We start from the raw sequence: 13930 nt of genomic DNA on the forward strand, positions 1-13930 counted from the left end.
CCCATGGAGGAGGTGGAGGGAGGATGAGGGCTGCCAGTGTGGGAGGGTAGAGCACAGCAGGGAGACTCAGTGCTGCTACCACCACTGCTACTGGGAGCCCCACACCAGCTGAGCTGCCATAGTGAGGCACCCCCTGCCCACCCAGCAGCAGCAGGAGGGGAAGCACTATGGAGTTGTGTCCCCCCCGATGTTTCTGGGTGGGCAGGGGGCACCTCACCTTGGCAGCATGTCTGGCACAGGGATCCTGAGAGCAGCAGCACTCCACCTTCCTGTGCCAGTGCTTCCTGCTTGGCTGTGGAGGTGTCTCCTGCCTGATGCCAATCCAGCCAGGCTGCAGTCCTGGGCCCTGCTGTCCATGCAGAAATGGGGAGGGGGCACATGGCCCCCCCCAAACACATCACCAATGGGTGTGCCCAGACCATGTTTAGATGGTCACCAAGCCCATACCCTCCAATCCTGCCCCCTCTCCCATCGTGTCCCATAGACTTACCTTTATCCAGCTGCTGGGGCTGCTCCCATCACCCTGCCTGACTGTATTGCCAACCACATATATGTGCATGTGCACACACATGTGGTACCCCCAGCCTCTGATTGCCCTCCCCCATACCTCCCAACCTCTTGAAGGCTGGAACTCTGCCAGCCTGCAAGGGGAAACCTGCGATTTTCTGCTTCAAAGGGGAAAATCCATGTTTTTGTCCTTTAAAAGGGAAAATTAATGTTTTTCTGAAAGAAACGGAAAACTTGGGTCCCTGGTGATCACTCTTTGTTAAAGGTACTTTGAAGTTTCTGCTTTATACTTTTGGATTATTTTAACCTGGCTATGTGTAACCGAGTGTCACAGGATCTTGCCAGAAGGTTCAGCCCTTAAGGCACAGTCTCCTGTAATCTCAATATACATCAACACATGAGTGAAGTGACAGGTCTACGAAATGGGAGACATGAACTTGAATCTTAATTTAGTGGCAGAAGCAAATGCCTATTTTACATAATATATCTATAAACTATAATCATGGTGTACACACACAGTAGGATATTGGACTGGAAGGAACTAGTGACTCATTAAGGTCCCACTGGGATGTTGCTTTTTGTTAGTTTACCATTTAACATAAAATAGCTTTGCAGTGACTGAACAGATTTTTTTTGTAACACTGTAAGTGCTGCAAGCTCTGTGGCCAAGTGGTATTTCCTCAGGAAATCCAACCCAGTTGCAGTAGTTACCGAGCCCTTTGTTCTGACTAGCCTTAGAACACATATAGCAGTTAAATATTACCTGTACTGCTACTGGGATATACATTTAAGTAACCTGTGAGATACTAGACTTGAAAGATATACTTGTTTGATAAGCACTCTGGAATTAGTTATATTTGCAGAATTCACCACGTATAATGTTTTAATGCTCTAAAAACTATGATTTTTAAACTCAAGGAATATGGATATAATTCAGTAAAAGAATCAGATTATTTGTGATGATCTTTACTTAGTCACTCATATAGGACATTGTATCCTAGCATCTGTGTTCAAAATGCCAATTTTCAAAACCAGCATGTTAAATTACTTTCTCCTTTTAATAGTTACCATACGGAAGATCACAAACCAGTCAAACCCATGATAAAATACTAAATCGGGTGCTTATAAAATTACAGGTTTATATTCTTTATTTTAACATCTTCACCTGAATAATGCAGGGCACATACTTTTGCACAGCTAGGTTACTTGATTTGTTGGGATCCTAATTTATGTAATTTGCATTGGAGGAAACTTATTTCTTAGTCAATAGCTCCCTAAAGTATTTATAAGGGAGACAATTGACAGAATTTAAAAAACTGAAATTTCTTAATTTACAAACTTGAAGTTTCTGATAATCTTCACTAGGGGTGTATCCTCACATGCAGGGGCCTGCACTTGCAGCAGCAAAAATAGTGGCACACATTTATGCCTCTACTTTTTGTTGCAGTGCATGCCACTGCACATGCGCTTTAGTGTTGGGCAAACTACCCCACTTAGGGGAAACTGTTCTTTCCCTGCTCCTCCTAGTTCCCAGAAAAGTCAGGGGACAACTAAAGGAATGGAGACATTATAGCCAGCAGCCAGAGTGTCTCCTAGGAGGACCAAGCCCCCACGTCTACTGACACAAATTTCTCTTGTGTACACCACACCACATTGTTCCACACCATTTTCTTTTGCTACCAGGATTTCCTGGTAGTAAAATTTGCAGTGCAGGGCACATTTTAACATTCCAGGTATGTGGTTTATGGTGCCACAAAGAGTTTTGCAGTGCCACAAACTGCACATGCCTGCACGTCTGGATGTGGCTTAGGAGGTGATCGCCCACTTAAAGTGTAAATATTTCTTGTGTTACTATAAATGTGAATAATCAATTGCATGACTGAAATAAAAGATCTGAATATCTAACACTTTGCTAAATAAAAAGCTGTGGGTACTTCAGAATGGGAAGGTTCTTCAAAAAGGGAAAGATTAGATAAAGGAAGAAGCACAGAAAAATTCTTTTAAATGACAGCTGAAGGAAAGATGGTTAGGCAGCATAGCACGTCATAGGCTAACTTGGTAATAAGAAAACTAACTTCCAAGCAAAGCAAAGAATGAGCATGACGTTTAAGGATGTTTTACGTCTTATGAGTGAGTGCAAGCAGCCTACAATTTCCCCCTAAATTAAATGAAGTGCACCTAAACCCCAATACTGTCGATTGCTTCTAAGAGTTTAAACACAAACCCTAAGACAGAAGTATATGAATTAAAGGCAATGAAGAAGAAGCACTGGGAAGAAACTAACGGTCAATGTTTTTATCTACACTTAGGAAGAGGTGGTCTACACAGGCTTTTGAAAAGACATCTATGATTAAAGAGCATTACTTGTGGGGAGAAGGATATTGTTTAGGCTGAACTGGCTATTGTTTGGGTTGGTTTGGCTGTTTCTAATCTGACTATAGTTTCTGAGTTCAACAAAGACCCTTCAACACAGTAAAAATGTTTTTCTTCATACATTATATAATCAAAATATAAATGCTGTGTTACGACTGAACCTAGATCTTAAGTTTGGAAGATCCATCAAGTTCTGTATTGTAGAAAATACAATGAAGTAGAAACTCAGCTGATAAACACAACAAGGACAAACCAGTGGTTCTAAACTGGAATTTCTAGGCAAGTAATGAAACTTACATTATCAATGGTCGAGATGAACAGTAGCGCTGCTGAGGTTATGTGAAACACAATAATGAAAGCCAGAAGAATCAACATCTTTGTTCCGTGAAGGTTTTAGTCTGAGATGAAGCTGTTTAAAAACAAAACTATACATCATTATTTTGTGCAATGATGAGTTAAGTAGCTGATGCATTGTAAAATATGGATATAGTATCACAACTGCCTCTATGAGATGAGAAGATTTTAAGTTTAAAATATTTCTGAGTAAGGAAATACTGTGTTTGATGTTTTGTTTTAATTATATATATTTTGAGCTTGACACTCAGAGACTCTTCTAAAAAAAATAAAAGACCTTATTTGTAGCTTAATTTAGTCTTTTTTTTAGAATAGGATATTTCCATTGTCTCTCTCTCTATATATTTATATATATATAAAAATAAGAGACTGGTAAGTGTGTTCCTCTTGACCACTGCTGTTCAATGAATTTCATCTTGAAGTCTTGTATTTTGTAATAAACTAATCAGACATGCATTGTGTCTTTTTGTTGGGCAACAGACTATAGTACAGACTTTCCTAGAGAAGGACAAGTTTCTCTCTACTGATTAAATTAGCTGAATACATCTTGCCTTTTCAAGAAGTTTTTACTCCCTGCAAATCAGTGTTATAACAGCTGAGAGTGAAATCCTGACTCCATGACAAGTCATAGCGGGATTCCCCCTAGTTTCAGTAGGGTAAGAATAGTCCAAAGTCTTCAAGAACAAAATCATCATGGACTCACAAGAACAGACTTGCCAATAGAACTGGGATGAGATTAACCAAGATTCGTATATCTGAGAAGTACTTTAAGGATCATGGTATACCCAATGTCTTAAATCTTCTTTGATGAAATATCTACAAGCAGAGATGGACCAATACATTGGTCCTTATCGTATTGGCACTATTTACATTATTGGCAATTGGCTTCTTTGGGCTGATGTGGCTGATAATGTCACTGATAAATGCCATGTGCATGAGCACAGCTGCAGCATACATGCAGCCAGGAGTGCAACCTGGCAGCATGGCGAGTAGTGTCCAGCTGGTAAGTGGGGGAGAAGGGGCATGGAAGAGGAAAGGGGTGGGAGGGGCAGATCGAGGCCCCTATGGTGAGGGAAGGTGTGGGGCTGGGGCAGGGACAGGGGAGGATGCAGGATGAAGCTGCAGGCAGCTCATCTGGGAGGCATGGGGGGGTGGATCCCCCCAGGGGAGGCATAGGGGGCAGGGGGCGAGGGCAGACTGTCCACTTTGGGCTTGGGGCTAGGAGCTGTGCTGGGCTCTTCCAGGCAGGGGTCTGAGCCTGGACTATGCTCAGGGTGGGCAGAGGCAGGCCAAATTTTTCCCGATTTTGGATTTAAACTTCATTTCTGAACAACAAGAAAGATTTCTACACCTCCCTGCCTGTTTGCCATCTGGGAAGGAATCCTGCCTTATCTGCATGTCAAAGAGCAACTCACAAAGATACTTTCATGGACCCGGAGGAACAGACTTCCACCTTCAGCTTCCTCTGTGCAAAAATGAAGTTTATTTTCTACCTCTGGTGACTTTTTACCATCTTTAACTCTCCCTGAGCCTGGCAAAGGGCACACGTGCCTGAAAGCTTGCAGAAAAAGATTTTTTTTTTATTTTGCGCTTTCTTAGTTGGTCTAATAAAAGGTATCATCTCTAAACCAAGAGTTCTAGAGTTTTGCTTTTCTTTTTGTCTCAGACCAACATGGTTACCAAATACATCCCTGAAACATAAAGCTACGTGTGCACTGTTATATTACATTCAAACTGTTACACTAATTTACATTTCTTTATTACCTTTACTTCATTAGATTTTTTAAAGTAGGAATGACCAAATTCATATAAAAAGGACTAATGCTCATTCTGTTACAAGTCCTTTTTTCAAACAGCCACGTAGCTGTTATCTCAAATCTTTTCAACCCTGTCAGTACTGTTGGACTCCTGAACTACATGCACAGTAAGCATTGTGGGCAGTTTAACCAAATAAAAGGACTACATTGACAGCAATTTTAAAGACAGCAGTGGATCTATTGGTATTCCCTCCAGTCCAAAATGCAACTACTCTGCAAAAGTTTAACAAAAGCTAACAGATAGTATATAAACATACTGAATAGAAACTAGAAGTTCCAGACTAATCACTTGTCTACTGCGAAGTATAACATTTCAGTGCAACAGAGCAGCCTAACAAGAATAATGTAACATTAAAGCATGTTTTGGAAAAGGATGACTAATCATTCTTTTTCATAGCCAGTTGGAATGAGCCTACTAGAATACTGCAAGGTAAACTCTGAGTCCTGAATTAAAAGAAACTATTCTACTATTTATACCTACCCAATTACTCACTGCTAAACTTTCTTGGCCACATTTAGTCATGGTAATTGGGCCCCCTACAAATCTATACTGCTATATGACTCAAGACTCTCAAAGTCAACAATCACGTTTTATTCATGTAAATGTTATCCAGTGATGTATAAGGATTTTTCCTTGAATGAATGAAAAGAAAAAAATACTGTGGTTTGTATAATGATAGACTAAGGCTACCCATGCCACTTAAAGAATTTTCACTGTAAATATACCTCTTTTCACACAGCATGAGGATACTCTCCCACCTCGCTTTTTTCTGTGGGTTTAATTTGTGGAACAAAATGCAACCAATTAAACAACTTCAGGTACCATGTTGCATAAGGACAGAAGCAAATTGCATTGCAGGGAACTATTTTAAAGGATAATGGCACATCTTTGTCTTCTACTACATGAAGGTCCACAAACTAACAAGTTTTAATCTAATTAAAACCAAACTTGTGAAATTGAGATTTACCAGCACCCAAAAACCTGTTCATCCTTTAACCAAGTTAATATTTTGGATTTACAGCTTTCTGCCCCAAATTCAAGCAATTAAAAATGAAAAACATCCTGCTTGTTTGCTGAATGGGCAATGAGGAAGATGTTGCAATTTCCAGGTACAGCTATACTGTTGCTAAAGGTTTGCCAGTGAATAGAAACCAAATAGTCATTATTCACTCTCAGCTAACTGGTCAGTATAAACTGAGAGAGGAGATACAGGCCAAAGTACACAAATCAAAAGGTCTCTTGAAAACACATATCTTTATACATTATTCTTGGAACTCCAATCACATGCTAACATATGGATACACACAGCTAGATATTACCTCCTTTCTCTTTCATATAAGCGCATTACCAGTCCAAACAATTTTTCCACATTTTTTTTCACTTTCTTGTCATTTTCCAAGTCACTCAAACTACACCTTGATTGAAGATGTACTGGTTAGAGGGTATTTACAGTTAGTTCCTAACCACTTAAGGCTGACACCGCCCTGTCCTCCCAGGAAGTTCACCACATCCTTATTACATTCAAGGATGGATCTAGTCATCAAACAATACTCAGTTTGGGGGCTTTCCTATCATCATAAAACAGCCAACACCCATTCATGACAAAAGTCAAAGGCTGCAATTGAGAGACTTTTTTGGTTTGTTTGGGTTTTTTTGGGGGTGGGGATTAATACAGGATGCTTGATAACTTTAATACAACTAATTTTCTGTAGCCTGGACTTCCCAATTCTTCATTTCTAGTGTAGTTAGTTTAGGAGGTATTGGTGACAGCAATCTGTATACAGTAATGTGGGGATTAAACTTCCTTCAAAATGTACAAGACTTGAGGCCAGAGAGTTTCAACAAGAAAGAAGAAAACATCCCTCAACTTCCGCTCCTGACATGAAGGCAACAGCCATGACTACACTTGCATTATTGTGACGCAAGGATATAACTGATGCTCAGAAGCAAGCACCAGAAGGGAGTGCATGGGAGAAACATCTCGCCATGCTCTGAGAAACTGTCACGGCAGGAGAAAGAATAAACCTGCTACCCCATTACACCTAAACAGGGCAAGCGTGGGGTTCAGGAAGAGCATAAAGAGACCTCTATAGCTCAAACGTTAATTGTTAATTCTGCTCCCCAAGAAGGGTAGCAGCCCCCTTGACTCTCCTCAAAGCAACAGGAATGGTCAGGGAGAACGCTGCAGTTAAACAGTGTACAACCCAGGTGCCAGAAGACAGGTAACTACCTTCTCCTGTGCCAGTCAGCAACGGCGGCATAGAATCTCCTGAAGTAGGAGATAGCTGCTTCTTCCCTCCATTCATGAAGCTGAAAAGAGCCCCAGCTCCCTCCCCTCCCAGTCTGGTAGGCCTAGTTTAACCTAGACAGTGCAGCATTTTAAACACTCACTCATTCTAGGGATGTGGAGTCCTGTGACCATTAATAGCAAGAAGCCTCTTAAAATGAAATATTCTCCCTTTCAAGTTCCTATGCTGGATCCTGGCTACCTCTTGTAGCTCAGGCAGGTCCAGTTCCTCTCTGAGCTGAGGAAAATAAAAGAATGAAAACTTCACAGAGAACAGTTCTGGGGCACTGAAGAACAAAGAGAACAGTGATGGTCAGAAAGGGCTACTTGTCATTGAAGAAAGCTGCTTTTAACAGGATTTCGAGATTAGACTTAGGGCCACATGCTTTCAGAGTTTGTGCATTTTAAGTTAACTTTTCCTGCACTACACTCAGACCCTACTCCAGAGTCACAGTAAAGTCCAACTTGACTCTTATATAAACCTGATGATCTTCTTACCTGAATGATGTTTTCTGGCCAATTTTGTACAGATTAGTCTACCCAATGGTGTTTACACATTGTGGTAGCTGATGTTGGCTCTCTTCTTGCTCTCTCAAAATAGACAAGGGCAAGAACAGACAGCTAGCTAAACACATGGAGTAGGTTCTATTTTATAGAGCCACCAAAACTAAGATTAGATTAAAAACTTTGCTCTCCTGTTTAATTTGTATTGTGATAGAGAAGAAACAGTTGTTGATTTCAAAAATTTAGTGGCTATTAATAGTTGATTTTAATAAATCCCAGAATTTTTTCTGGTGCAATGTGCACATTAATGTGCACACACACAGATATTAATCAATAAATGTCCAGAAATGTTCGAACTTTTAAAACTAAAATGTCAGTATGAGTGCTGCACTGTGATATCTACCCTCTCTGTCAGCATTCATTTCTGATGATATCAAAAGATTAGTAAAGATCTGTGACTCCTGAATGAAGTGGCTGTTCCCATCTCATTTGGTGTTTTAGGTTCTTGGGTGAACAGAAGGTTTACTCCACTGATCAAAAGACCTCATGGAGCAGAGCTGCAGTAAAACAGTCTATCACTTGAAAGAGTACTTGTTCTGCTTTCAGATCAGAGCATCTCATTGTTTAAAACCAGCATATACTAGTTTTAGACTAAGAATAACTGAAATAAGCCAGTTTTAGGCCATATTCATAAACCCACTTATATGTAGATATTTGCGTGATTAGGACCTTACTTTGAACTTATATCACGTATTAATATGATGCTAGTATTATTGGTAGTCCCCACCGTATTTAACAAAACTTCAAAGAAAAGAATACCAAGTGAAGTTTGACTTGCTGCCATCATATCTGCTGCTAAAAAGAAGTCAAATATGATTATACTGCAGAATGGCAGGAGTGATGATATGCTTGAAAAGTTGTATTTTTATTTTCTGTTTATTTAATTTCTATGAAAGAATCAGGAAAGCCTGAAAGAACTGGAAGTCACGTTTTAAAACATACAGCTTCACAAAACTATATATTTGCCTCTTTGCTCTTAAAGTCTGTATGGTAAAACCCAATGCCAAGCAAGTGCCTAACTTTTCTGTAAACCTGTTCCTTAACTTGAAGGGTTCTGTCCTGCAATAGAAATGGCATGTTGAATTATGGAGCTAAACCCCAGAATTTAATATCAGTCTACATGTGCTGTAATAGTGTTGCAGACTGTATAACTCAATACCATGTCTGAGCAATGTTCATACTATAATCTCATAGTTTATTAGTATAATTTCAAGTTAATCATGAAAGAATAAGTTACTAAAATCCTACTGAATACACCCAGATTTGTCTAGGCTATAAGCTTTCCTAGACATGAGCATTTCCTATCAAATATTCATTTCCTGAACTTGCTAGATACTTAAATAAGCTTATTTATATTACAGTAATAGCAAATATTTTCTGTTTAAGATTAGAGATATTCCTTCTTTATTCCATGTATATACATAAATACCACCTTAGTTTTCTACTTTGGGGAAGAATGTTACATGTAGTGTTCACTTGCCTTTGATATTTTCAGTGCTACCTCCTATTTAGTAGCATAACTAAGGGAAGAGTTGGAGCAGGGGGCCAAAAAAAAAAGCCACTCCATTGCTGCCACTGCTTTGTGGGCTGCTCCCGCTCAGGGGGCAGACCTGCTTTGTTCTCCTGTTGATAAGCACCTTTTCACCTGGTGCTTATTAACTGAAAGTGCTGTGCTTTATATCATCTCCCCCATCATGGTTAAATTCACAGAGAGGGTAAGTGACTTGTAGCAAATCTGCATGCCAAATTGCCACTGATAGACTATGAAGTAATATGCTAAAAGTATTAATGCTAGTCCTTACTCTTACTACGAAAATAAAACAGCATCAGCTTGCTAATTCATTTTGCATTTTTGAACCATATGACAATATAAAAACTGTAAATTTGAATTCTGCGTGAATTCAAAAAGACCTAGTAGAAGGGAATCTATACCGGTCACTGCCTTGCAATCTAAATATGACTTTAGAAACTAGTATTTCCATTTATTTTCCTAAGAAATGTATCCCTTTTGGGCAGTTTCCTGATAATTCTCCCTAAATTTCTCCTCTTAATTTTATCCTATTACTTCTATTTGTAACTTTTCTTACTCCATGATGTGTATCAATTTTCTGTTCTTCAGTACCAATTTTTCTTCCTTTGCACCACACATTTTTTATTTTTTTACTAAACATTGGATATACCTACCTTGTTCCCCTTAATCCACATAAGCTGCAATTCTAGAAACTGATTCAATTTTTCATTGTCTGTCTCAAATTTTTTCATTGCCTGTATGTTAATTCCTTGAGACAAAGAAAGTTTTACTAAGGAAAAAAGTGTATATACTTTATTCCATGCTTACTGTATTTTGATAACTGCAATTTATTCTGCAGTTTTAACTACTGTCTCTTGGCTTTTAGTTCTTTATACTGTCTCCACTAGGGCACGTACTCAGGAGAAGCAGGAACTTGCTTTTTTGGAATAAACACAGTCCAAAACTCACGGACACAGGATCTCTTTGCAGTCTGCTGCTTGATTCAGTTCCTTCCCCACAAGCAGTTGTAAGGGGGTCTTAAAACTCTCTAGTGTTCCTTCTGTACGATAGAGGATAGATTATATATAAAGTACAATCAATCAGTGTCAAACTGGTTTGGCCCCCTGAACCAAGTCTAAACTATGGGGCTCCCCACAGGTCAGATCCAGACCCACCACCAGCAGCAGGGTGAGCAATCGGGTAACCGTCACTCAACCCTGCCCTCCACACTCCACCCCCACTGGCACACAATCCCATGAGCCATATGTTTGAAACCTTTGCCTGCCTTAGAGATACAGTAAGACGTTATTAACCATATTTTACAGGGACACTAAGTAAGTGGGACTAATTGAAAAAACTTTCGAAGTCAGGGTGTGTCCTTCACTAAAGAGTTAACCCAGACTCTGTACCTAATTTTGATCCAAAGACCCTTGGACTAGGGACAGAAGTTACACATAAACTGGCTTAAGTGATCAGAAACTGGTTTAAACCTGTAACAGAACATAAACTGAGTGCACATAAACCAGTTTCAAAATGGCCAAAACCAGTTTAAAATAAACCTGGTTGACTGATTTGGGTCAAACTGGTTTATGAAAGTTCTGTCCCAGACCTCTTCCTGATTTAAGTTAAATCAGAGTATCCCAGCATGCTTTTCAGCCCTGAGAGCAGGGCTGGCCTGGCTCTCTCCTCCCTAGACAGAGATCCGACTGGCTGAGAACGAGGTGAGGGACTGCAGTGTCTGCCAGGGTTCCCCCTGCCCACCCCCCAGCTGCTCAAGCAGGGATCCCCCTCTCCCACCCCTCTCCCATGGCAGGGACCCAAAGGCACAGACCCCAGCCAGCATCTGGCCATGTCGCCCTTCCCCTCCACCTCGTGCTTCCTAATGCTGAGAGTTGTCTGTGTGTGTGTCTCCAATTTCACTGGAACAAAGGCAAACAGAACAGTGTCAGCTTAGGACTAGAAGCCAGTGGCTTGCAAATATAAATGCACCCTGCAGATAAATAAAATCTTGAAACTAATGAGAGAAATGCATTTGTTTTCTTTTATAGGTCTTGATGATCTCGTAAGCTTTGTGTTCTTATAAGCTCCCTGCTGGCTGCTGGCCTGCTGTCCGTGTTCAACAAGGGATAGAGTGAGGCGTGAAAAATGACCTCATTTGCAATGAATGCAACCAGTGAGTGCCTTAGTTTGCTGCAGACAGTATGTAGAAACAGGGAGAGGAAGGTTGAAAATCTCAGTATTACCAACAGATGCATGCACTGCATACATGTAGTCCTCCTCCCCACCCCCACCCACTTGCCTTAGAGTGCTAGCCAGGGGCCAGGCTCTGGCAACGCTCCCCACCCCTTGAGGGGAAAGCTGGGCGGAAAAGCCTGGTAAGGATTGTTTCCCCCTCCCCCTCCAGGCACACCCTAGCTGAGGACTATGCAGGCCAGAATGGAGGTTTAAACCCCGCCCTAATCATGGCATCCTGCCTGGGCCTGGCTACGTCCCCGCCTCAGCTCAGCACTGTAAAAGGGAAGGGAAGGCTGCTCTAGTGCCCCCCAGCTTCTGACCGGAGCCACTGCAGGCATGTGCCTGTATTTCCTGAATCAAAAGTGAATGTCTATCCACTGGCAAATCAGCTCAATCTGTGCAGTTTAAAATAATCTGAAAAGATTGAATCAATTCAGGCTCAGGCTTTATGAATGTCTGTCTCTAGCCCTACTGTCTACACAGAAGTCATGATGTTGAAGTGCACCAAGCACTGATTAACTTACCCAGCTGGGGCACAGGGTAGAATCCAGGATGTCTCTAACTCAGGCTGAGAACTTTGCATTGCGGATACAGACAAAAATCACAAGTGCTGAACATTATCTATTTGCCCATAAGGCACTGAGAGAGAATCCGAGAAAGTACCAGCACAAGGAAGCATGGGATATGTCCGCAGACATGAACAAGTACTGGAACTATGAGAACACACTAAGGTGGGGAAGGCTGAAGGAATGCCCAGATCTGGATGAAGTTAATCCTGATGCACAGGCCATAAAGCCGACTGCTGTTGTTAACTGAGCAGTGAAGTCGTGCCAGAAAAGACTGTTAAAGGATCCTGCCAAACCAGTCAGAATACTTGTAGGAAACAGCTGCCCCAAACATTTGAGATTTTAGAAGGCAGGCCAAACAGCAAGTCTTTCAGGCACAATTAGGCTGAACTTTCTAGAAGTCAGTGGTAGCATGAGACTAAAGCAGAACAACACTGTAACTACCCAAAACTGTAACTAAGACTACATGCTTTGAAGTTAAAAGAAAAACACACTGGTGGCATGAAAGGTCTGCTACCTTGTGATAACATCACAGGATTTCTTGATCTATATGACAATAGCTTCATTTTACTCAGTGCTCTTGTGCAACAGCTCATGGTGTCTTGTGATACATCACAGAGAAATTCAGAATCCAGCTCATATTGATGTTGTACCTTTGTACCTTGATTTGCATAAAGCTCATTGGTTTGTAAGAAACTGAAACAAGTTTTCCTTCTATTTTTCATGCACTGAAGTTAGGGCTATATTTTCCACAAAAAAAATAAAATAAATTTGTTCAGTTGAATGAATTTTTTCCAAGCTAGCAAAAGCTTTCATCACATTTCCTAGTCTGCTAGAGCCTAAATTGTCAATAGCACATAAGACAAAGGATTCAGGAAATTTAATGCGGCGGAGTAAGTCCTAGGCCTGTGCAAGTCAGCAGCAATCCGATCTGGCTTCAGATCTGGCCACTTCGGATGCCAGGGATCCAATCTGGAGCTCCAGACCAGGTTTCTGCTTCGATCCGGCCAAAGCGGCTCTGAAGCTTCGGAGCCACCTTAGAGATGCAGACATAGGGTATAATGGGAACCAATGAAGTATCTATAACTTTCTTGTTTTTTGTCCGATTTGGATGAAGTGTGCAGGGGTGGTAGCCTCTGCTGAGAGCATGAAGCCTGCCAAGTTTCAAGATCAGTGAAGGGGTTCAGGGAGAACTGCACCCCAAATTCTTGAAAGCAAAACTCATGTCATGTCTATGTGTTAAACCACAGGGGGGTGGAAACTGCAGGAGTGGTAGTCCCTGATAAGGCCCTAAAGTCTGCCAAGTTTCAAGAAGATCAGTGCAGGAGTTCGGGAGGAACTGCACCTCAAACTGCTGACAGGCAAAATGCGTGACATAGATGACCCTGTGTGTGTTAAGGCGCAGTGGACTGAAAACTGCAGGGTTGGTGCACGCTGCTCAGGCCACAACGCCTGCAGAGTTTCAAGAAGATTGGTGCAGGGGTTTGGGGGGAACTACACCTCAAGCTGCAGACAAGCAAAACTCATGACATGGGTGACATCATGTGTATTAAGGCACAGCAGAGTGAAAGCTGCAGGGATGGTAGCCCCTGTTGCAGCCACAAAGCATGCCAGCTGTCAAGGAGATAAGTGCAGGGGGGTTCTGGGCCCTTCACCCCTAGCTGCTGACAGACAAAACTCGTGATATGGGTGTTTGTGCAACTGACTGTCTCTGTC

General features: G+C 41.3%; 1 protein-coding gene across 2 annotated transcripts in view; it reads right to left on the minus strand.

Moving 5' to 3' along the window:
* EMP2 (epithelial membrane protein 2) overlaps positions 1-13930 on the minus strand; it is a 43034-nt gene that overhangs the window by 14443 nt on the left and 14661 nt on the right. For both annotated transcript variants that reach the window (XM_090024140.1, XM_090024139.1), the window contains exon 2: positions 3178-3289. In XM_090024140.1, coding sequence (XP_089880266.1) covers positions 3178-3255 — 78 coding nt within the window. In that variant the 5' untranslated portion in view covers positions 3256-3289. The remainder of the gene's footprint in view (positions 1-3177; positions 3290-13930) is intronic.

The sequence above is a fragment of the Crocodylus siamensis genome, chromosome 12 (genome assembly GCF_052110815.1).
Source record: "Crocodylus siamensis isolate JL-2025a chromosome 12, ASM5211081v1, whole genome shotgun sequence".
In the NCBI taxonomy this organism is placed as follows: domain Eukaryota; kingdom Metazoa; phylum Chordata; order Crocodylia; family Crocodylidae; genus Crocodylus; species Crocodylus siamensis.